General features: G+C 45.1%; 1 protein-coding gene across 1 annotated transcript in view; it reads right to left on the bottom strand.

The window, feature by feature from the left end:
* MAP2K6 (mitogen-activated protein kinase kinase 6) overlaps nucleotides 1-25,819 on the bottom strand; it is a 158,855-nt gene that overhangs the window by 25,217 nt on the left and 107,819 nt on the right. Inside the window, exons 2-7 of the mRNA XM_055133609.1 lie at nucleotides 18,318-18,384; nucleotides 7,006-7,054; nucleotides 6,099-6,212; nucleotides 4,098-4,217; nucleotides 2,998-3,114; nucleotides 2,296-2,347 (exon numbers count right to left, since the gene is read on the bottom strand). Of these exons, the coding sequence (XP_054989584.1) occupies nucleotides 2,296-2,347; nucleotides 2,998-3,114; nucleotides 4,098-4,217; nucleotides 6,099-6,212; nucleotides 7,006-7,054; nucleotides 18,318-18,384 (519 nt within the window). The remainder of the gene's footprint in view (nucleotides 1-2,295; nucleotides 2,348-2,997; nucleotides 3,115-4,097; nucleotides 4,218-6,098; nucleotides 6,213-7,005; nucleotides 7,055-18,317; nucleotides 18,385-25,819) is intronic.

Genomic DNA, 25,819 nt, shown 5'->3' with positions numbered 1-25,819 from the left:
CTAGCGGGGTCTGTAACCAAGGCAACCGCCACCCAGACAAATGTACTTTACAGCTTCCACCTGATTTTTTTTTTTTTCTGTCTTCCACAACGCTGAAACCATCCATGGAAAGAACGGTTTCTTCCCTCTCATCCTCTTCACTGTCCTCACACAAGGAGTTGGAGCATCGAATCAAATGAATGAAGTGCTCTCATTTGGAAGAATTACTCTCCCTTACATTTTGCCTGTAGTCAACAAGAGACTTGCTGACTTGAAAACGGAGGAGAAAGGAACTCATTCTGGGTGCTCTGCTAAGAAGAAGATCATCTGGGAAAAGCCCAGTTCATATTGATCTATGGCATGCTAGTTGAAGGAGTAGATGACAGAATGAAATGATGGAAGGCGACTTATAACGCACCAGATGCACCAAATAGGAACCCTGAAGAAAACACACACACAACTACTTTTTGATCAAAGCGTTCCCAAGAGCTGAGTTAGAAAGAAGCGATGTGGCAAAAGGGACCATAAATCCCAGGTATTCCATACCCAAAGGTAGGGGACCCCTGGGGGAGAAAAGGTATTTCTGGACATTTTCCCCATTGAACCTTTAGACTGGAAATTTTCCCACACCTACCCACTGCTCCGAAGGGGATAAACTGTGATTATCTGTAGGCAATTAGAAGTCAGAGTCAAGATTTTTTTTTCCTTTCTCACATGAAATAACCAGAAGTAAAAGAGTTATTCTCTTAAAAATTGAGTCTGTGTAACTTTACAATTAAATGGAAAACATACAGATTTAATTTTATTATCATACTATATATACTTTGAAATGGGAATTGAATATTCCGTAACTTTGGAATAATGCTTAAAAAGTCCTTTCGCATTTCTGGATGAACAATTGTTTTCCACAGTCTTCTCCCCTTTCTTCTAAGTTTCCCAATTTGAATAACAATGAATAATTCCAAGAACAATCATGTTTGAAGCATTTTACTTTTAATTTCAGACTCAGCACATGTAAAAGCAATCAAGCTACAATGTCCTATTTGCCCTCAATATTTTCCATTAATTATCCCAAATACCTACTTAGGCATTTCACAGTACTCATTAACTAGTCATCCAATGCTAGAGATTTCTTGCTTTATATTCTTCCTATGCAACTTTCTTACTTTCTTATTGCTACGTGGCTTATTTTCACTCATTTGTTAGCTGCTTACTTTGCTTATTTCCCTACCAGAAAACCCCAGGTAAAACTTTAAAGAATATATTTTCTTCCTGGATATTTCTCCAGGAATATTTTTATAGTGTTATACAAGTATAAAGCTGAATAAACACTAGAAAAATAATTATAAGATGAATGGATGAAAGAGGGACGAGGGGGGAGAGAGAGAGAGAGAGAGGAGGGAGGGGAGAAAAGTGCTTGCCATAGAGGCAGGCTGGGGAAGGTGGTGGGAGTGAAACTGGGGACATCGGTGATGGGAAATGTGCATTGGTGAAGGGACAGGTGTTGGAATATGATATGACTGAAACTCAATCACGAACAACCTTGTAACTGTAAAAAAGATAATAAAATGGATGGATGGGTGGCTGGAAGAAAGTGAATGAATATATGTGTGGAAAAGATAGATGCAGAGATAAAAGGTCAATATGAAAGAGAGAAAGAGACAGAGAGAGACAGAGAGAGAGAGAGAGAGAGAGAGCGAGACCATTTGGCCCATTTGTCTCCTGTCTCTAGCTGTATTAAAAAAGTAGAACTTTTGACATTTTCATACCCACTAAAATTACCTGAGACATTACAAAAGTGTATATTCTGATCTATGTGGTCTTGAGAACCATACGTTTGCTTTTCTAACAAGTTCCTAGGTGACGGTAAATATTAGGTGAGCTTTTATTCTGTGTGCATTATGATTGAAGTTCTTATTGTCTCTTCACAGACAAGATAAAGACCAGTGGCTGCTGGGATTTTCTCTCCCTGAGGGTGCCCTTTTGTCAGATGCCATTCTAGTTTCATTCATTAAGGACAAGGAGAGATACAAGTGGGGAAAGACCCAAGGCAAAGCCATGAATTTTCTTCAAGGTTCAACATTCATGTGTGTTGTGTTTTTACACGGCACCTAACTATCCTCTGAGCGTACTCCTGGTTCTGCACTCAGGGGTCATCCTGACAGTGCTCCAGGCACTATACGCAATGCTGAGGATTACACCAGGGTTGGCCATACGCAAGGCAGGCGTCTCACCCCTGTCCTATCTCCCCAGCGCCAAATGATTCCATTTTATAATAGCCCAGACGATCCCCCACACACACACCCCAGTGCTTACCTCGATGAATGACAGAGAGTTTACTGTGTAAATGTTCTAAGGCTTTTACAATCTGCAAGAAAAACACAATACAGATTTCTTTCCCCGATCCCTGGAAAGAGATTCAGGAATAAGTATTTGCAGGCTTCTTAGCCCTGGCTTGAGGTCGCAAGGTGAGGTATTTTCTCAGGGTGATTCTGGCCAGGAAAACACACAGCAAGTTAGACAAAGGAACCCCCTCCCACCCGGCCCCAAGAGGATTCTATCAGAGTCGGGAGTGGATCTTGTCTATTATGGCTTCCAGAATTTTTCATCTGGTCTCCAGTTATTTGTTTTCTTTCCACTCCTGTGAGTCTCAGAGGCATGGAAGGAGCAAAATTCTTGCCATTTTTTTTTCACCTTTTGCTTCCTTCAATGCCTCTTGGTTTTCAGAAAACATTTAAAACCCTACAAAGGGAAATTAAAATAATCACCAGAGTCTATAGACACTAAGAAAGCAGCCAGGGGAGGCATTTTAACGTAAAGTTTCTCAAATCAAGTCAGTAGCAGAGACTTCTACACAGTGGTCAGAAGGAAAAAACATCACAAATATGCTCAGGCATTCAATTACTATATCACGGGGACTAGAGTCCAGGTAGTGTGTTCTATGCACTGAGGACACAAACATACACAGAGTCTACACATGTCACATGGTCCTTGCAGTGGGGTTCACAAGGTACTCACAGAAACGGCTATTTTCCCTAAGATGTCCTCTGGAATGGTTTGACCCTTATCAATCACTTGTTTGTAGAATTTATCTAGTGACGTGTCCATGAGTTCCATGCAGATCCAGACGTCTCCCTGGGGACAGAGGGGTTCAGAAACTGTTAGTGCGGTTGGATAAAGAAGCGGAAGGAGACAGTGACTCCCCCTTACTAGGACACAGTCTTTCTTGCTTGAGTTTCGGGAGGAGAGTTCGTTTCCCCTTCCAGGTAGTAGAGGGATTTTAAACCATTGCAAGATGATTCCAAAGAGCAAACTAGCAGTATCTGACTGAGATCACCTAGGACGAGGATCTAAACACGGATGTGCCACAAAGAACAGAATCCCAGAAACCCAAGCCCTGATCCTCAGCGGCCACGAAGAGTCAAGTGCCACGGGTGACTTCCTATCTGACCTCCCGACAGCTCATCAAGAAGCTGCTTTGTAGGGGCTGGAGCAATAACATAGCGGGGAGGGCATTTGCCTTGCACGTGGCCGACCCGGGTTCGATTCCCAGCATCCCATGTGGTCCCCTGAGCATCGCCAGGAGTAATTCCTGAGTGCAGAGCCAGGAGTGACCCCTGTGCATCACCAGGTGTGACCCAAAAATACAAAAGAAAAAAAAAGAAGAAGCTGCTTTGTAAAGTGAAGCGGCATAATTCAGAGAATGGAAAAGGGCAACGCCAGAGCAGAATGGAGAAGACCAACAGCGCCCGTGTATCACACAAGGCAGTACGAAGTTTCTCGAGTGTCCCAAGGTCCAGAATCGTTCAGATCTTGAGAAATCGATGCCCCAAAGTCTGCAGACACTTCACGAGAAGCAGTTCTGCCCAAAACAGACAAATCAAATTAGCAAAAAGAAAAAGGAGCATTTGCGTTGGGAAAGGAGCTAAGTGAGCTGGAAGACATTCTAGCATCTTGGCAGGCGAACGCAGCATCCCTGCAGAAGCCTGAGTCTCTCCTGCCTCAAAGAAGCCGGGACAAATAAAACTGAGTTCCCTGCAGGTACACGGCCCTAATGAGATGGGAGAAACCCTTTGACTTACTGTTCTCCCTGGCCTTGGAACGGAGGGATGACCTACCTCCCGGAAGAGTGCACCGTAAAAGGTGACCGTAAAAGGACAGTCCACTGTCCTCATGGAAATATCCAGGTCCATGAGTAGCCTCTTCTGCTCCTGGCTGTTGACTGTGGCCCGGATTCGCTGGATGAGAAGGCACAGGAAGATGCACGGTTACTGTGTTGCAGACGAGTCTGTTAATAAGGCAGGGCTCAGGGAAGCCCATCCCGAAGACGGTCCGAAAACTCACAGAACTTCTAGCAAAAACCTTCCTAATGTCCGTTCTAAGTGATTAGCTGTTTTCATCCTGTTTGTTACTATGGGAGGGCAGGGTGGGCACATCCAGTGGTGCTTATTCCTGGCTCTGAGCTCAGGGATCGCTGCTGACAGGCTCAGAGGGGTATCAGAAATTGAAGGCAGGTCAGCCTCATGCAAGGATAGCATCCTACCCACTGGGCTATCTCTCTGGTCTTGAGATGAGCTATTTATAGACATGAAAACTGGGGAAGACTGTTGATAGTGGATTTTCCAACTAATGCCTGGCATGAAACACACTGCTAATATATTTTGAAGCGTGTACAAATGTTTGGGAATGTAGATCTCAAGTTACAAATGCTTTCCCCAGTTCCGAAGGGCTTACTGCTCCGTGTCTGTCTAGCGCAAGCGGTCTCATTGCTTGAGCCTGGCACACGGGTTGTCTACCCAAACAAGTGTCTGCAGCAGAACAAACAGAAAAATCTACCGGCTTAGGAAAAGGAACTCCCTTCTCCAAAACAACGGGAATGGAATCATCTCAGCACCCTCGTCTCCAACAGGGGCCCAAATCTATCCACCCGGCTAGAGACGGTCATTCTCCCAGATTCTTGCCACTTCTGCTCAAGAAATACATAAAAACCATTCCTAACACATAGATGGAATGTTTCTAAGTTCTCTTTTACAGCTAAAAAAAAAATGCAAATTCAACTCAAGATGTATTTTACCATACTTTTCTCCATCAAGGGAAAAACTATTCTCCCTCAAATTCTGGTTTCTTGATTTTTCAGGGACAATTCTTCAAAGGCAACAAAATAAGGAATAAAAGAGACTTTGGAAACAGCAGCCAAAGGGATTGTGGGAACATTTGTTTTGTACTTAAATTTGGACAACCAATAGAATTTAAGTTCTCTCTCTCTCTCTCTCTCTCTCTCTCTCTCTCTCTCTCTCTCTCTCTCTCTCTCTCTCTCTCTCTCTCAGATGATCAGATCATTCAAATTTTGACTAGGTATTAAATAATGGGGCTGGAGCGATAGCACAGTGGGTAGGGCATATGCCTTGCACACAGCCAACCCGGGTTCGATTTCTCCATCCCTCTCGGAGAGCCTGGCAAGTTACCAAGAGTATCCCACCTGGCGAGCTACCCTTGGCGTATTCAACATGCCAAAATCAGTAACAAGTCTCACAATGGAGATGTTACTGGTGTCCACTCGAGCAAATCGATGAGCAACGAGATGACAGTGATACAGTGATACAGTGATACAGTGATACAGTGATTAAATAATGAGTTCTTAAGTATTTTTAATTCTCTAAGATGTGATGGGAATACCGTGGCAGCACAAAAAAACCCCACATAAATAAATGTGAAAGAAGGAAAGAGATTGGGGCTGGAGCAATAGCACAGCAGGTAGGGCAGTTTGCCTTGCATGCCGCCGACCCAGGTTCGATTCCCAGCATCCCATAGGATCCCCTGAGCACCGTCAGGAGTAATTCTTGAGTGCAAAGCCAGGAGTAACCCTTGTGCATCGCCAGGTGTGACCCAAAAAGCAATAAAGAAAAAAAAGAAAGGAGAGAGATTTATCCATTTCAAGACTGTACATGCACTACTTCACCCCTCCCGTGCTTTGGCAGAGAAATCCACGTTCCCTGACTGACCATCTCTGTCTCTTTCACCCCACTGCAGACTGGACTGTTCCATGCAGAGGTTCTGATTTGCAACTCACAAGGGGGTACACCACAGACATAGGATTGGGGAGGGGATGTCAACTCTACCTTCACCGCCATGATCTGCCCGCTGGGCACGTGTCTCATCTTCTCCACCACCCCGTACGCACCTCGCCCCAGTTCCGTTATAGGCTCCAGGTCATCTGCCTTTACCTCAAAGTTCTGCGGGTCGGAAACAGCAAGACCGTCTTAGGGAGGAAGAAATATTAACCGCTCCTAGAGAAGGACACGCCCTCTCGCCTTCCTCCCTCACATCCTAAGGATTACTTCCAGTGCCTTAGCGTTCGGTCCAGCAGCTTTTTAAAACAAGTATTGAGGGGCTGGAGTGATAGCATAGCGGGTAGGGCGTTTGCCTTGCACGCAGCCAACCCGGGTTCAAATCCCAGCATCCCATATGGTCCCCTGAGCACTGCCAGGGGTGATTCCTGAGTGCAGAGCCAGGAGTAACCCCTGTGCATCGCCAGGTGTGACTCAAAAACCAAATAAATAAATAAATAAATAAATAAATAAATAAATAAATAAATAAACCAAGTATTGAGAAAGCAGGAAGGTTGGGGAGATGTTTACACTTCCAGAGCATGTGAGCAGCCAACAGGAATTCGATGCTCCAACCCAACTTCCAGACTGCTCAGTGAATGCTCCCTTCACCAAGGACCCTCTGTCCCCTAAGTTAGCTGTGTGATTGTTTTGCTGATGCATCAATCTCATTGATGCGTAGAGTGTAGAAACCCTCCCCGCCAAAAATCGTCTCTTCTCCTCAACTACCTTCATCGAAACACCCAATTTGCCATTCAGCATTCAAACCCCGAAAGTTCCATGAGCTCAAAAATATTCCTTTTTTTTTTTTTACCCACTCCCCATAGCACATTACAGAAAACTAATGACCCCCGGGTAAGTCCAAAAGCATGCATCTAAAATGATCAAAATGTTAACCGAGAGACAAGATTTTCCTTACCTGATTTCCAATAGAAATGCAAGCTTTGGAGTCTAAATCTCGGGGAGGCCTGGAAGGACAGGAAGTGAGAAGAAAGTGCTGTTATGTCAGATATCCCTAAATCTTCTGCAACAGGAGAGGATTTTTTTCCCTTACCAACGAGATCCTAAGTAAAATTAAGCTATAGGAAAAATTACATTATAGTTTTATCATAACATATCATCATCATCATCATCATCATCATCATCATCATCATCATCATCCCGTTGGTCATCGAATTTCTCAAGCGGTCTCAGTAAAGTCTCCATTTGTCCTATATAATATATAATGCTATATTATAAAATCCTGACATGTAATAAATCACCAGTAAATATGAGACAGGTATATGCTGTCATATAATGACACAATTACTAAGTCCAGACTTTTTCTCTGGTTCCATTATCCCACCACTCTTCTCCCAATTGCTTACAAAAAAACCCCAAATAACTGGCTTAAAATTACATCAAGTCCCAAATTTCAAATAACTTTAAACTCTCTCTAATCCTCATCTTGATGGATTTAAAAAATAGGCCAGCATGGTGATTATGGTGATATGATTTGCAGGGTCCAAACTAACCCAGGTCTCCAGACTAACTGAGCAAAGTCAGTACCTGCTTGTCTCAGTCAGTACTGAATGCTTAGTTAGGCACAAAGAGCCTCTGGGGTCGCCTCAGTGCAGCCAGAGGTGGGTAGACCGGTTGTCTCCATCAGAGGGAGCACAAAATCCCATCAGGGCACAGGGAGAGTCCTCAAGTCTGAGGATAGAGTCTTGGAAATTATGACTTTCCATAAAACAATACGTAAATAAATCAGGTCCTGGAAAACAGAGCCCACTTAGCACGGAGCTGGCTGAGATTGTTTTTTCCACATCATTCTAATGAAATCAGCCCTGAACAAAACAATCAGAGTCAAAGACCTGTAGGTTTCTTATGACTACTTTCATACTACCTCAGTCTGTCTCCGCCCTCTTTAGATCCTTGGCTGTGGGTATATGCACCAAACTGGGAAAACGAATCTCTGGAAATGTCTGCCCAAAGATTATCGGCACAAAAGGAATGAATGGCAAGATCCTAAATCCGACGGTCCTAAACCGAGTTGGAATAAAAGGCATCTCCCAAGTCTCAGTTCTGATCTAAGGAGGAAAGGATTTCAGTAGAAAAGATGAAAGCATATAACCTGGAGCTACTTGTTTTAATCATCTAATTCTTCAAGCACGTGCGTGCACATGCACGGAAACACACACACACACACACACACCACACACACACACACACACACACACACACACACACACCCCTAGAAGTACGATTGTTCTGATGATCCTGAGGAAAACTCTTTGGCTTAGAGCTTAGCACTCAAGCAGTAAAGCCACAGTTCCAAATTGAACTGAATCCAAGTAACTCAGTACCAACATATAACCTGTCCTAATAGAAATCATTAATCCACCCAAGCATCAGCTTTTGGGCTCATCAGAGCTTCTGAAAACATCAAGTATGGGGGGCCAAGTTAGACAGCTCACACTGCATTCATGTACACTGTAATATTCATTACACTATCTAGGGGCTGGGCATTTCACTTCTCCTGGCACGGCAAGTCTTTGCTGGAAGTTTCAACTACAATGGTGGTTATTTTCTGCTTATTTAATACTGGAGCGATAGCACAGTGGGTAGTGAGTTTGCCTTGCATGCGGCCGACTCAGGTTTGATTCCTCGGTCCCTCTCAGAGAGCCTAGCAAGCTACCGAGAGTATCCCACCCACAGGGCAGAGCCTGGCAAGCTCCCCGTGGCGTATTCGATGTGCCAAAAACAGTAACAACAAGTCTCACCATGGAGACATTACTGGTGCCCACTAGGGCAAATCGATGAACAACAGGAGGACAGTGCTACAGTGCTGTTCAATACTTTTAATGCTGGCTGGGGGTGAGAAACTGACGTTACTAGAAAATTCCTTCCCTGGACGACCAAAGGTATTCTAAAAGTCTTTTTTTTTTTTTTTTTTTTTTTTGGTTTTTGGGTCACACCTGGCGATGCACAGGGGTTACTCCTGGCTCTGCACTCAGGAATTACTCCTGGCGATGCTCAGGGGACCATATGGGATGCTGGGATTTGAACCCGGGTCGGCCGCGTGCAAGGCAAACGCCCTACCCGCTATGCTATCACTCCAGCCCCTAAAAGTCATTTTTTTTTAACATAAACAACCACTTTGATTTGTTGTAATACTCAATTAAATCCTATGTGAGCAATCTCTTACACCATCAATATCTTACAGTAATTATTCACCAATTCAGCAATATTTATTGACCATCTTCTTGGGCCAGAGGCTACATCCACGCCTAGCTATAAAAGATCTTCTTTGGCCAGAGAGACAGTACAAGGATGAAGGCACTTGTTTTGCTCAGATCCAACGTGGTTGGGACCCAGGCACGGTTGGGTAAATCCCAAGCGCCCCCACCCCGGCCTCGGCCCATCGTTAATTTCATGACTCTTAGAGATGTCATCTCTATTTTGTCATCTGCATCTATATCAATCATCGACGCAGACCCTGATTTATAAGGACCTTCAAAGGGAGGAGGAAGGAGAGGGGGCCGGAGCGATAGCACAGCGGGTAGGGCATTTGCCTTGCACGAGGCTGACCCGGGTTCAATCCCCGGCATCCCATATGGTCCCCCCAAGCACTGCCAGGAGTAATTCCTGAGTGCAAAGCCAGGAGTAACCTCTGAGCATCACTGGGTGTGACCCAAAAAGCAAAAAAAAAAAAAGGGAGGAGGAGAGAACGACAGCGAGCCTGGCCGTGAAGCGTCTCAATTGCCGCCTCACACAAGCCGCTGGCCTCTCCCGCCCCTCTCTTCCTGTCCGGGCCTGGCTCAGCGCACATACGGGACGGTCGGGTCGCCTGGAGCATGTGTCAGTCAGCTCTGCCGCTCGGAAGCCCTGCTGCAGCGGCAACAACCACCGTCGCTGAAAATTTTCCAACAGCACCGGCCACCCTTAATACGGATGATGACACCTAATCCGCATAGCAACCACACTGCTGTTGATTCCTGTTTTTCACCAGGGGAAACCAGGGTTAGCGGGGTCAGGTAACTCATCGAAGGTAGTCAGGCTAGAATAATATAGATCCGAAATACAAACTCAGGCACTCTAGATGATTGGGGTGGGGGTGGAGGGGAGTGGTGGGGAGGGGGGACAGGGGGTGGGAAGTAAAATCATATCCACGCCCTGTGATGCTCAGGACCAAACTCTTGGCTCTAAACTCAATGGTATGTGGTGCAGGGGGCTCTGATGAGGATCAGCCGCATGCAAGGCAAGCGCCTTCACCTCAAGCTTCAGCCTGAACAGTGACCCACGGGGACATGTTCACAGAGCTGGGAGCAAAGCTCTTTGCACAGGGCTGTTTTCATTTCAGGCAAAGTGACAGCAAGAGGCGCGTCCCCACCTCCCGAGTTTCTTGCGAGTGAGGAGAAATAATCCTGACGTGTGCGACCATGACGGAGAGGTGGTTACTAAGCATCAAGTGAGGGGTAGCTAGGGAAACGCCAGAATCAGCTCCGCGAAGAGCAAGCTGGCGTGTGGGACCACACACAGGAAAAGGAGAATGGAGCTCTGTCCAGACTGTCTGTTTATACACATCACAGCCCAACAGGCAGGGGATAAATGTAAGAGTCACTGAACCAGCCTCCAGAACCTGCCAAGGAAAACTCAAAACGCGGAAGCGACTGCAAATTTAGTACAAACTTAAGCTTCAGTAGGAATATAATTATGACATGACTAATGAGGGCTGAAGCGATAGCACAGCGGGTAGGGCGTTTGCCTTGCATGTGGCCGACAAGGGTTCGATTCCTCCATCCCTCTCAGAGAGCCGGCAAGCTACCAAGAGTATCCCGCCCGGGCGGCAGAGCCTGGCAAGCTACCTGTGGTGTATTCGATATGCCAAAAACAGTAATAATGAGGCTGGAGTGATAGCACAGCAGGTAGGGCATTTGCCTTGCACGCAGCCGACCCGGGTTCGATTACCAGCATCCCATATGGTCCCCTGAGCACCGCCAGGAGTAATTCCTGAGTGCGGAGCCAGGAATAACCCCTGTGCATCGCCAGGTGTGACCCAAAAAGAAAAAAAAAGGAAAAAAAAACAGTAACAACGAGTCTCACAATGGAGACATTGCTGATGCCCGCTCGAGCAAATCAATGAACAACCGGACAGTGCTACAGTGCTATGAATAATGAACCTTTCCAGGTGCCAATGTGGTACAAACTACAAGGATAAAGTGATGCTTGGGGCCTGACCATTAGGTCAAAGGACTGGAGAGTATGCTTCGCATGCTGGAGATCTGGGTTACATCCCCAGCACCACGTGGTTTCCTGAGCACCATCCCCTGAGCACTATGAGGAGCAACCCCTGAGCACACACCCCAGAATGACTAAAACATTACAAAAAAAATGGGGCTGGGGCAATAGCACAGCGGGTAGGGCATTTGCCTTGCACGCAGCCAACCCAGGTTCGATTCCCAGCATCCCATATGAACCCATGAGCACCGCCAGGGATAATTCTTGAGTGCAGAGCCAGGTGTGACCCCTGTGCATCACTGGGTGTGACCCAAAAAGCAAAAATAAAAGAAATTACAAAAAATGGTAAAAGAAAATAGAAAACCAGTGAAATGATACTCTCAGCTTTCCATGGTGAAACAAACAGTATATTGGAAAGATAAAAGGAACTACAGACTTTTCTTACCCAGACTTTTATTTCCTTTTTTTCATGCCAAGGAAAAATAAATAGTGGTTGAAAAACTGTATCAAATATGCAATATCAAGATATACTAAAAGAAAGTAAAAAATAAAAAATTTAAAGGCAAGGAATGAATAAATGTTTGACAGCTAGGAGATTAATATAAGAATATATCCCCAAGGAAGTAAGAGAAGAAAAACCTAAATCCGTTAAGTTCAACACATGAAAATATAATTTTCAAATGCAATTCTGTTTAAGAAAATAGAAAGTATAACACTAATATACTCCTGGCGAAATTTATAAAGATAAAAGGAGAGAAAGCACCAGCAATGAATATCAGAAAGAAAACCCACAACTATCAGATTATATGTTGAAGCCATTAAATAAATGATCAAGATAGAATGTGAACTACTTTACTCATAAATTTGACAACTTAGAGAAATTGGAATTATTGAAGACCTATAGTATCAAAAGTTAGCCCTAATGAAACAGATCATTTAAATAGTCCTAAAACCAACTTTTTAAAAAAATAATTTGTAATATAAAAGCTTCAGAGAAAAATTAATGTCTGGGCCAATGTTTCTTCACCAAAGAATTTAAGCAAATAGCTTTTTCCAAAAAATAAAATATTAATGTCCACTAGAAAACCAAAAGAATTCTTGCTAACTCATTTTATGAGACCAACATTGCCTTAATACCCAAAGCAAAAATTAAAGCAAGCACCAATCTTAGGCACTAAAATCCTCAAAGTTTTACTAGGTCAAATTCAACTCTGTATAAGAAAAGACATATCACAACTAAGTGGAGTTTATTTGGGGCATGCAAAACAAGTGTGACTTTCAAAAATCAGTCTAAATATGATAAAATATTAATTACAGTAAAAATTTAAAGAATATATAAAATAGATACAAAAATCATTTAAAAGTCAAAATCAGTTCATGTATCTCATGGTAATAGTACAAAGAAAAAGAACTATGATCATACCAACACGAACCCCACAAAATTCAACACATATGCATGCTAAACATTTTCAATAGATTACCATGGCAGGAATTTCAACTTCATAAATAATGCCTACAGAAACCTAACATCATGGGCCGAAGTGATATTACTTGCTTTACACTTGGCTGACCCAGGTTCGATCCTGGGCATCACATATAGTCCCCACAGCCCTGTCAGGAGTGATCTCCGAGCACAGAGCTGGGAGTAAACCCTGAGCACAAGTGGGCATGGCCGCCAAATAAACACCAAACAAATCTAACACCACCCTTCGTGGTAAAAGATTGAACACTTTCTCTCTAAGTTGGAGAAGAAGAAAGGCGATCTTTCTTTCACCAATCTGATTTATAGTAGTACTGGACATTCTTGCCACTGAAATAAGGCAAGAAAATGAAATGTTGACAAAAATACACTTTAGAAAGAGAGAAATGCTGCTGTCTCTATCGGAAGAAGATGTGATTCTCTATTCCCCAAACTCTAAAGGATATACAGAAAAACTCCAGAATTACTAGGCAAAGCAGAAGGGTTCAAGAATCATAGATTGACACAGGAAACTCAATTGCATTTCTAGATATTAATCAAAAAATTAATGGAAACAAAAACAAAGACAGAAAAAGGAATGCCATTTACGATTACTTTTTAAAAGGAAATATTTATGCATACATATAAAACACAGTGTAGAGAATCTGGATGATAAAAACTACAAAATACTAATGGAAGAAAAAATTGGGGGAAGGACACCCCTGGCAGGACTCAGGAGCTACTCTGGTTCAGGGCTCAGGGGTCAGTCCCAGGCGTGCTCAGGAGACCATGTGATGCCAGAAAAATAAATAAATAAATAAATAAATAAATAAATAAATAAATAAAGGCCTCCCACATTCAAAGCATGCATTCAGTATTTGAGCTATCTCTCTGGCCTCAGAGCAAGAAATTAAAAAATTTTAAATATTGGGCTAACTCTACCTTGTTCATGAATTGAGACAAAAATGTAATAGATCTCCCTAAAATGATCTATAAATTAACATAATTCCTGCCCCAAATGAGGAAAATTTTCCACAGATAGAAACAAACTCAGTCTTAAACTTATTGAAAAAAGGTCAAGTCCTAGAATCACAAAATCATTTTGAAAAAAAGAAAGCAGTACAGAAATATCTCAGGGGTCGAGGTGCTTGCCTTGTGCCCGCTTCAGTTCCTAGCACTGCAAATTGTCCCCTCGGACACACTGGAAATGACCCTTGAGCACAGAGACAGAAATAAACCTTGAGCACAGTCAGTTATGGCCTCAAAAATCATTTTTTAAAAAAAGAACTGAAAGGAAGAACTCACTTTTCCTAATGTCAGACTTAATATATATAACCGCTATAATCAAGGTGGTGTGGCACTGACAGAACAAAGAACCCAGAAATAGATCCAAAGGCATAAGCCCCATTCATGCTGACAAAGGAACAAAAGCAAGTCACCAGGGAAAGAGCAGTTTTTCCAACAAATGGTTGGTAGAGTCATTGGAAAGTAATGGGGGAAATGAATAGACTTAAACCATCCACCTTGTACAAGAACTAAGCTCAAAATGTACCCAGGATGTGAGCTAAACTGCAAAATAATAGAACTTCTAGAAAAAAACCATGGGAAAACGTATCTCCATAACCTAGGATTAGGGAAAATTTCTTGTCAGTAGAAGCATGATCTGTCCACAGGACTGACTGCATTTCATCAAAATTAAAGGCTGAAAGGAAAAATGACATACTGAGGGAAATGGGATTTTAAATCATATATTTGGTTTAAAATGTGTGTGTTCATAAAGAACACTCAAACAATGTCAAAATCATCTGATTAGACAAAAGACAAAGTGGGGGTAGAGCAATAGTACAGCAGGTAAGGTGCTTGCTTTACCTGCTGCTGATCTGGGTTTGAACCCTGGCACCCCAGATGGTCCCCCAAACCTGCCAAAAAGTGATCTCTGTGAACAGAACCAGGAATAAGCCCTGAGCACCACCAGGTGAGGCTCCCAAACAAAATAAAGAAGCAAAACAAAGCAAAGTTTGAGCACATATGTCACCAAGGAGGTGAACACGCATTTCATCTGTGGATAGAAATAAACACCGTAGAGTATTCAGCACGATTAGATATCAGATGGAGGAAGATTAAAATGAGCATGTGTATCACTGCATCCATCAGAATGAGTAAATAAAAATAGGTATAGTGGGGCTGGAGCAATAGCACAGCGGGTAGGGCGTTTGCCTTGCACGCGGCCGACCCCCGGGTTCGATTCCCAGCATCCCATATGGTCCCCTGAGCACCGCCAGGGGTAATTCCTGAGTGCAGAGCCAGGAGCAACCCCTGTGCATCGCCGGGTGTGACCCAAAAAGCAAAAAAAAATAAAAATAAAAATAAAAATAAAAATAGGTATAGTGATAAATATAATACCAGAAAATAAAATAGGTATAGTGACCATATAGCAAAAATATACAAAACAGAATGATTAGATGTGGTCAGTAAGAATGGAAAATGGTATATTCACTCTGGAGAGTACTCTAGCAGTTCCTCCAAAGCTAAAACAGAACTTGCTATGGAACTTGCTATAGGCCAAGCAACGGAACTAGTTGACATATGTCCCAGAGAAATAAAGCCTTGTTTTCATACAGAAATGTAAACATGGACAGGCATAGTATCTTTATTCATAACAACCCTTTAGTGGAAACTGCCCAACTCTCCTTTGAAAGCTAATGGGTTAAATCCACAGTGGTATGTCCATAACCAAGGTGCCATTCATCAAGGTGTTACTGAACAAGGAACAGACTATGAGTGCTGGATACTGACCACCACTTACAGGAACCTCAAGGAAATTATGTTGAATGGAAAAACCAATCTCAAAAAAGGAGATGTATGATTCCATTCATAAAACAATCATGAAACAGCAAAATGGAAATGGAGAAAAGAGATTGTTTCTTGGAGCCTGGGATCAACGGGGGATTCGGGTGTGGGTGGCTAGGAGGCAACAACTCTAAAGAGAGCTATAATGTTGATAACATTGATGATCTGGGTGATGGTGGTGGCTATGTGAGACAAAAATGCGCAGTAAAATTGCACACATATGTACAAACACATGTGTGCTTGTATGATTGGTAGAAACTGGTCTCCACCAAGGACAATTTCTGAATTTTGAACATTTAGTCTTACTTAGGTAAGACTTAGGTAAGACTATGTTAGGATTAAGGAGAAGGGCACTCACTACTCAAAGAATATATGCTTGTCTCTTTTTTACAACTTCCTATGAATCTGCAGTCATTGAAAAAAAAAAGCCATTAAATCATATATAAAGGACTACACAGGACTTTGGAACGGGGAAGAAAACATATTTGCCTCTGAACTCTCACGAAAATAATCACAGAGGAAGAATTCTTAATGAAAAATTAATAAACCTACCAAAATTAAAAAGAGGGACACCTCCCCTCAACTCCCCCCCTCAAAAAAAGTGATCTCAATGCTAGATGTGGAATGAATTTCTTCCTGCAGGTAATACAAGGACATTGATGGGTGGTCTCAGTCACGTCAGTGATGGTGAGATGTGGTAACTGAGTACATCTGACTGGCATCACCTCATCAAAATTAAAGAACAAAAGCAAAATGTCATGCTATCTTATAAATTAGCACTAGTAAAACACAGATCCGGAGTATAATAATTTTCCATTTCTTTTGAAATTTCCTCCTAAGACCTTCACAAATGGAAGCTCTAACTTGTGTTTGGGTGAGAGTGAAGATCAGGACCCTAAAGAATGCCCCTCTTCTCAGTTCTGTTACTTCAAGGCTCTTCTGCAGAAAGCCAGCTGATAATTGCAAGGACTGGAAGGATTGTTGAGCATTTTCATTGCTCTCAGCAAAATCTTGCAGGACACTTTGTCTGTCCCTCTCTTTCTGACTCATTTCACTTAGTATGCTACTGTCTATGACCATCCACTTATAAGCAAATTTCATGACTTCATCTTTCTTAACAGCTGCATAGTACTCCATTGTATAGATGTACCAAAGTTTCTTTCTTTATTTTTTTTTATTGAATCACTATGAGATAGTTACAAGCTTTCATGTTTGGGCTACAATCACACAATGATCAAATAGCCATCCCTCCACCAGTGCACATTCCCCACCACCAATCCAAAGTTTCTTTAACCAGTTGTCTGCTCTTGGGCATTCGGATTGTTTCCAGATTCTGGCTATTGTGTGCTGAAAGTAGGTAAAGGACCAAACGTGATAGCCTCTCAGTATCTCTATTGCAAACTATAATGCCCAACAGTAGAGAGAGAGTATGGGGGAAATTGTCTGCCATAGAGGCAGAGGGAAGGTTGGGATAGGGGAAGAGGAGAATACTGGGGATATTGGTAGTGGAGAATGTGCACTGGGGATGGGTGTTCGATCATTGTATGACTGAAACTCAAACGTGAAAGCTTTGTAACTGTATCTCACGGTGATCCAATAATTAAAAAAATAATAATTAAAAAGAAAGTCTTTCAGGACACACAATCACTTTCACTAGCACCTTCCAACACCAGAGGGTGCCCTTTCTAATAGGACACTTCATGATTACAAGGACAAAGCGTGTGTGAAAAGGAAGGCACGCTGGTAGAGATGAACAAATGCCTTCCTTCCAGTGGGATGGCCATTCTGTGTTCTTGTCCTGCCTGCTTAGAACTTCCGTGACGCTTCTGTGGAATTTCCATTCTTCACGTGGAGATGCTCAGAGAGGTGGTCAGTGCCCCCGATGGCAGGAGAATATCTTGCACATCCCACAGAGCAACAAAGAAAAGGAAGGGAGGGGCTGGAGCAATAGCATAGCGGGGAGGGCGTTTGCCTTGCACGTGGCCGACCCAGGTTCGATTCCCAGCATCCCATAGGGTCCCCTGAGCATTGCCAGGGGTGATTCTTGAGTGCAGAGCCAGGAGTAACCCCTGTGCATCGCCAGGTGTGACCCAAAAAGAAAAAAATTGATGAAAAATTAAAATAAAGAAAAGGGAGGGAGGCTTAAGGGAGAGTGCATCCTGCTTCAGCACGACCTGAGCTGGCCATAAGGACTTGAACCAAAGCTTTAGCTAATAAGGAAACTTTTCTTTACCCCATTTTGCCTCTGTTTATATAGGACAGAACTTGAGCATCAAGCTGCTGAGAACTCGCCCGGGACCATCTTTCCATGTCAACCTAAGTGTTATAGTAATGGCTCTTCAGGAGAATCTGCTTATTTAACAACACCTAGATGGGAAAGGAAATAACTTCTGGATCCAGGACCGTTCTGAGCTCCCCAACAAATGTCAGCCCCCATCTGACAAATATACTGAGGACACTCAATGCTCTGCCAACCAATAGTGTGAAGCAGAGATCCCCCTTCATTCAAGAAGGGTAGCCCGGTGTGATCAAGTCAAGTCCCAGAAGAGTGAGCACACGGCTTTCCCTTTCCAAGGACTCTTCTTCCTAACAACTATTTTCCTAGACGGAGCATCGCTCACCAATTCACAAGGACCCTCCCATTCCCTGGAAATCCGCCAACTGCAAGTACTTGGATAAAGACAATCATCTCGCCAACTTACGTGGAACTGGTCTGAGGTTGTTCAAATGCTTCTTTGGGAATTTTAAGGCCAGGGTTTCGCTTCTTGCCTGTGGGGAGAGACATAAGGGTATAAGGTTAAGGTCTAAGGCAGAGTTTGAGAAGAGGAGCAGAGATGAGAGCAGAGCCAAAAGGGATGCAGTGTTAAGCTGGGGAATCATCTCTTCCCAGAGATTCCCCAGTTCCTAGGTAGGAAGGCTGAGAAATAACACCCTGACCCTCATCCTGAGATTCGCAAGTCCAGACAATGGTCACAGGTGAAGTTTTACACCAGCCTAGGGTGAAGTCATCAGGATAAAGGACCAACTGTTGGGATTAAGGAGACGGATGGAAGGACTGGAGCACATCTTTTGCTTGCTGGAGATGTCGGTTTGATCCCTAGGTACCTGAGGGTCTCTCAAGTATCACTGGGGCTGGGGCTGGAGTGATAGTACAGTGGGGATAATATAGTGCATGCAAGTTTGCCTTGCATGCAGCTGACTGGGGCTCGATTCCCGGCATCCCCATATGGTCCCTCAAGCACCACCTGGAGTAATTCCTGAGTGCAGAGCCAGGAGTCACCCCTGAGCATCGCTGGGTGTGGCCCCAAAAGAAAAATAAATAAGTAAATAGATACATAAAGTATCACTGTATCACTGTCACTGTCATGCCATTGCTCATCGATTGGCTCGAGCGGGCACCAGTAACATCTCCATTGTGAGACTTCCTGTTACTGTGTTTGGCATATCGAATACATAAATAAAGATTTTAAAAAAATCAATTATCACTGGGTACAATTCCCGAGCACCCAGCTAAGCACTGCCCCTCACTCCACTCCCAGCAGGAATGACCCAAAACAAAACAAAACAAAACAAAACGCCAATCCTCTTCATCTCGAAGACCTGCCCTTTCCTCCCTACTTGGAGCTTATTCTTGCAGTTGATATGCTCTGTCTCGTACACAGGATGGCACACAGTCCATGCTACCTCTCATAGCATTTTCCCCTACCTCAGCATACCACAATTTTACATTACTCAGTGAGCAATTAACCCATGAGGTAGGGCTGCAAGGTGTTTGCGCTGCTCTGAGATGCGTATCCTCAGCCACCTGGCAGAGCCTGGAACGCCTACGGGAGGGGCAATGTATGATTTCTTTCCGTGCGCCCTCCTCCCAGAAAGATCCAGATAACAGATGAGCTCCGACAGGGAGACGGTCACATTCTGGCGGGCCAGATGGAAGTGTGAGTGATGTGACCTTCTCTGGGCTGGAAACACAAGGCAGCTGGCTCCGACGCTTTTGCTGAGGAGTTTAAAATGGATGGAGACATGCTAGTGCAGAAAGCAGAGTGAGAGAACGGTCTTAAGGGGCCTAGGTTTTCGCTCTGCTAAGGAAACACCAGGGTTCTTTGCTCTTCCAGGAAAAAAAACACAGTAGAGTGTCTAGAATGCTCCCAATGCCACTTTCTCTCCTCTTCCCTCCGGTGTATGGAATCACGACAGAAATGCCTGGACGGGGGCCTGGACAGAGGTCCCAGAGCTCAAAAACAAAACCAAGGGGCTGGAGCAATAGCACAGCGGGTAGGGCATTTGCCTTGCACGCGGCCGACCCGGATTCGATTCCCAGCATCCCATCTGGTCCCCTGAGCACCGCCAGGAGTGATTCCTGAGTGCAGAGCCAGGAGGAACCCCTGAGCATCACCGGATGTGACCCCCTCCCACCAAAAAAAAAAAGAAATTCGAAGAATTCAACTATTGCCTCTCCCTGCACGAGATCCCACATCACGACCCCCCGTGAGACAGAGAAACCAGGTCCTCAAACTCCCAGGGCAACGCTCTTTCCACAATTGCATCATGGAAGAAGTTCCGAGATGGAAGAGTGCAGAGAGAATGGGGGAGGGGAAAGTGCAAAGAGGCGGCGCTTTGACCGAGCAGCCTATGGGGAGGGGGAGATAGGGCAGGGCTTGTGTGCAACTGACCGGATTTAATCCCTACCAGGAGCAGCCTCCAAACTCTGTCAGGGATAGCCCAGAACCCAATCCCCACCCCAACACCAAAAAAGCAGCTTATAGCTCATCCTTTCGCTCTCCAAAGCAGCCTCCAGAGTCTCTTGATATCTGACTTAGATATTCCCAAGTGCAAAACAGGGCGGTACCATCAACCCGTATCCCTGTGGACTGGTACAAGCTTCCAGAGAAAACACGTGGAAGACCACAATGCCTTGAGGTGCTGTTAGCGGGAGTCTTTTCAGAAACAATCGACATCGGCTCATTTTAAAAGTAAGTCATTTAAGAAAGCCATTAACAGAACTGGGCTTATTCTCATGGCCCAGGATAATACCTAATTGAGTCATTTTTCTCCACACAGTTAAGATCTAAAATCTAGATCCATTCCTCACTACTTGCAGAATGAAAAAAGAAAATAAGCTAAAATAAAAATGCTTGGCAGCAACCGACATCAAGCCTTTTAGCATCCCTTTCATGACTACAAATTTTCTTGGTTTTCTCCTTATGTATTTGATCACTGTCACACTGTCACCTGTCATCCCATTGCTCATCGATTTGCTCGAGTGGGCACCAGTCACGTCTCCATTGTAAGACTTGTTGTGACTGTTTTTGGCATATCAAATACACCACGGGGAGCTTGCCAGGCTCTGACGTGTGGGTGGGATACTCTCGGTAGCTTGCTGGGCTCTCCGAGAGGGACGGAGGAATCGAACCTGGGTTGGCTGCGTGCAAGGCAAATAAGATTTGAAATTCACTTTATACTTTCCCATTCCTGGAGCTCAAGTTGGCTCCAGGAATTGGGGGTTGGTTACTGACTAAATGCAGTGAGCTGTGCTTGGTTCCTGAAGCTGAGTCTCATGGTAGACATCCAGCTGGACACACAACCTAGTTTCAACAATCCTCACCCATATGTTAATCCATCCAACCATGCTTTGAACAGTAAGATATATCCTGATCCATGAATGAACACCCCAGTGCTCTGTTCAACGAGACATTTCACAACTGACAAATGTCTGGATCACATCATTTTATCTGGATAACATCCCCCAGATGCCAATTCAGAGAGTAGATATAACCTCCTCTCAGATAAAACAAACTCCAGGCTCTCAGATAAAACTAACGCAAAGGAAAATCTCTGTTACCAGTGAAAAGGGGCTCCCCAGTTGCCATTTAAACAAACCCAAAGTGAGAAGTTCCTCTCAAATTCCTACGTATACCTGCCTCATTTCTCACTCAGCTTTTGCAAGATACATTTAAAGAGAGAAATAGCTGCTGATGGAGGTAACCCTGCATTAAAAAAAAAAAAAAATCTTGGGGGCTAGAGTGATAGCACAGGGGGTAGGGCGTTTGCCTTGCACTCGGCCGACCTGGGTTCAAATCCCAGCATCCCATATGGTCCCCTGAGCACCGCCAGGAGTAATTCCTGAGTGCAGAACCAGGAGTAACCCCTGTGCATCGCTGGGTGTGACCCAAAAACCAAAAAAAAAAAATCTTTAAAAGAGTGACACGCTATTACCACAGCAGCTCATTATTAGAGCATCATTAAAGGCAATTAATTATCACACTCTAACTCAAGCATCAAGGCTGGAGCAATAGCACGGAAGGTAGGGCATTTGCCTTGCATGCGGCCGACCCAGGTTCAATTCCTCCATCCCTCTCGGAGAGCCCAGCAAGCTACTGAGAGTATCCCACCTGCACGGCAGACCCTGGCAAGCTCCCCATGGCGTATTCGATATGCAAAAAACAGTCACAACAAGTCTCACAATGGAGACATTACTGGTGCCCGCTCGAGCAAATTGATGAGCAACGGGATGACAGTGATACGGTGAGACACCTCAAGCGTTGTCAGTAGCCTATTCAAATAAAAAACAATGAAAAGGAAATTCCAAGGATTGAGATTCAATGACCAAAACTAATACCATCTTAAAAGAAGATCCTGATCCCCTTGCTACAGCAACAAGAAAATAATTATGGGAGTCATAAAACCGAGTTGAGTAATACAGAAATGGTGGTCTTCAGTGAAAAAATAAACCCAATGTCCCTAGAGCATCGCCAGATAATCCACATGTTGAATCACTAACTGGGTTGCCTGAACACTGCTTACAGGACATCAAAAAAAAAAAAAAGTAAGAAGTAAATAAAAAGCAACAAAAATCACAAACTCAGGGGCTGGAGCAATAGCACATTGGGGAGGGCATATGCCTTGCACGTGACCGACCCGGGTTCAATTCCCAGCATCCCATAGGGTCCCCTGAGCACCACTAGGAGTAATTTCTGAGTCCAGGGCCAGAAGTAATCCCTGTGCATCACCGCGTGTGACCCAAAAAGAAAAAAAAAAATCACACACACACACACACACACACACACACACACACACACACACACACACACACACACATATACTGCATACTTCACTTACTTCTTCGGCCCCAGAAAGATCGGATCGGAAATGAATAGAAAGAGGTTTTCAGAGTGGCCAGGAGAAAACCCCATAGATTTCATAGATTTCATTCTTTCCCAAACTCTGATGGCCACATTCGAGCCGAGAGAAACAGAACTAAACAGTCTACCCCTACCCCCCACCCCAAGCCCCGTGCTGGTTGCAGAAAAACTCCCCAAGTTCATTGTTCCGGGGCCAATGGCCACTAGCATCTGGAGGAGGAAAGTGGTTCATTGGGGCACCGGGCGTGACGTTAATCATTAACTGTTCTAGGAGAAATAAATCTTCAAAACCCACGCTGGACAGGACAGCATTTGCCAGCCTTGCTTAGAAATGCCTCTTTCATTTCTTCAAAGACAGAGGAAGAATACGAGGTCATTTTCCCAGCTGGGTTTATTTGAAAACGATCCGTTTCCCCCCTCCACCCCCCAGCCCAACAAAGCTGCAGGCACCTGATGTTCACATTTAAGTGTGTGTTTTTGTTTTTTTCAAAGTTTATGAGAAGGAGCAACGTGTGGAATAAATCAAAGTGGCACCAACATTGAACGGCTTTTTTTTTTTCCTTTGATATCCTAAAGCAAAAAAAAAGAAAGAAAAGAGATCAGAGCACTGCCTCTGGGTTCCATCACACAAGCACAACAAGCCTCGGCAGAAGGAGAGTTCTGGATGTTTCTGCAGCTCTCAATCGACTCCGTCTACTTATTGGGACACTCTGCAAAGCGTGGGCCTCTGTCCGTTTGGACTGAGCACAGACAGGGCCGTATTTCATCAGCCCGAGTCACGCCCCGGCCTCTTGCCTCTGAAAATACCGTCTTCACGCATATATTTGCAGAAGGCCTCTTAAGCCCAAGTTGGGTCACCCTGCTCCCGGCCTGGGGTGAGACGGCCCTGCAGGGGAGCCGCGCGGGGGGTAACGGGTGGGGACCGGAAACCTTGCCAATGGTTGGAAAACACGGAGCAGCCCACAGAAATGTTCGCTCGCCTTGCAGCGAAAATGATGGGGTACTCAGAACCTCTTGCTCGGCACCCACTCAGAAGGGCCGAGCACAAAGACTGTCTCTCATGTGCCTCGTTACATAAAGCAGAAGGCCGGGCCCCGGTGCCAACCCAAACAGCCCCAGAACCCCACCGGGTCAAGGGCAGGTGGCCCCGCCAGGCGGAGCTCTCGGCTGCCTGGTTGTCAGTCCCGGCTTGGGGGCTGCGGCGCAGGGTGAGAACGGCTGGTGAGTTACTGACACGGTTTGGGCAGAGGGTGGCGTGGCTGCGAGGGTCAAATGGGTCTCAAAAAATAAAATTAAAAAATAAAAATCCATCTCCCGACGTGAATGGGATTTCCAGCCGGGCTCCTGGCAGTGCGCACGCCTTGGCCATCCTCTTTTTTTTTTTTTTTAATACTTGCAGGGAAGGTTTCCGTGCCCGGGCAGCTGAGACGCTCCGTGAAGGGCTCTGATGGGCAATGACTGAGGTCTGAGCACCTCGGGAAGCCAGGCTGATGGAAGGGGGTGAGAGTACAGAGGCGTCGTGAACTCCCACCCCTGGATCACGCACCCCCCCACCCTCAAGACTCCAGCCAGGCAGTTGCGTTTCTTTGGAATGACTGAAGATTGAGAGCTGCAAAGGGAACAGTGAACTGCACAGATATTAGGGTGCCCCAGGGGCAGCTGAGTCTCCTGAGCGTTTTATCTCGGCCTAGGGATCTCCTGCCTGTGTTCTCCTGTGGATGGGAAATCATCCTCCCAACTCCAGCCCTCTAGCGCTGCACTCCCGCAGGAACTTGCCAGACCTTCCTGAACTCCTCCTTAAGCATCACAGTCCCCCCCGGGTCCAGATTTCCCATGTCTGTGCCTCACACAGAGCCACAGGGCCCAGAACATCCAAGAAGTTCCATGCCAGTCCTGGACTGGAAGCTCAGGGGGTTGCATTTCCGCCACTGTGCCTCCAGCAGATGTCCTGGACCATTGGCCCGTCACGTCCCTCACGCCTTCTCCCTCCATGACTTTTTTTTTTTTTTTTTGCTTTTTGGGTCACAACTGGCGATGCACAGGGGTTCCTCCTGGCTCTGCACTCAGGAACCACCCCTGGTGGTGCTCAGGAGACCCTATAGGATGCTGGGAATCGAACCTGGGTCGGCCTCGTGCAAGGCAAACGCCCTCCCCGCTGTGCTATCGCTCCAGCCCCCATGACTTTGTTTCTGCATCCCTCTATGACTGGTCAGCCTCTCTCCCTTTCTTGCAGAAGGAAGGTCCAGAGCAAGGAAACACTTTTATCTAGAAGCTGCCCATGGTAAGTGTTGGTGTGGCGAAGATGTGGTTAGGTGCATGATAATGGAGTCCTTGAGGAAAAAATTTGAAAAATAGCACAACAGAAGCCAGAGAGATAAAACAGGGGGAAAGGCCTTGCCTTGCAAGGGGCTGGCCTGGGTTCCAGCCTCAGCATCACGTGTAATCCCCCCCCACCCCACCCAAGCACCACCAGGAGTGATCCCTGGGCACAGAGCCAGGAGTAAGCCCTGAGCACTGCCGGCTGTGGCCCAAACCCCCTCCCTCAATAAACCACAACACGAGAGGCTGGAAACTGTGTGAATCTAACATGAACAGGGCTTTTCCGTTCCACCGTGCTCATCTCTTCAGCTCAGTTTTCACACCCGCCGACCAGAGATTGAATGTCAAGTCATCGTCAGAATCTTTGTGAAAAGGTCTAGCCGCATGGAATATATACGAGATGCTCAATAAAACTAGTTTGGTGTGGGGAGGGGGGGGGTTGGAGAAGTAGTGTAGGGGTTAAGGTGTATGTCTCACCTGCAGCTGACCCTGGTTCTATCTCTGGCACCATGTGGTCCATATGCAGCTCAGGGGTACCTGGGGTACCACTGGAAGGGCCTCCATATCCCCAGCATCACCGGGGCAGCATTGCCTCCTCGGGTCCTCACACTGAACCAACGGAAGTTTGAATGAGAATGACCAGGAGGGGCCCCCTGAGCTCCTGAGCACTGTTTGGGAGATCGCAAGTACATAAATAAATACTAGTCTCTTCTCTACCTTTTCCACCTTTTGGCCAGGTGATT

The sequence above is a fragment of the Sorex araneus genome, chromosome 3, assembly GCF_027595985.1.
Source record: "Sorex araneus isolate mSorAra2 chromosome 3, mSorAra2.pri, whole genome shotgun sequence".
Taxonomy (NCBI): Eukaryota; Metazoa; Chordata; class Mammalia; order Eulipotyphla; family Soricidae; genus Sorex; species Sorex araneus.
This window is presented reverse-complemented; position numbering and strand designations above follow the sequence as displayed.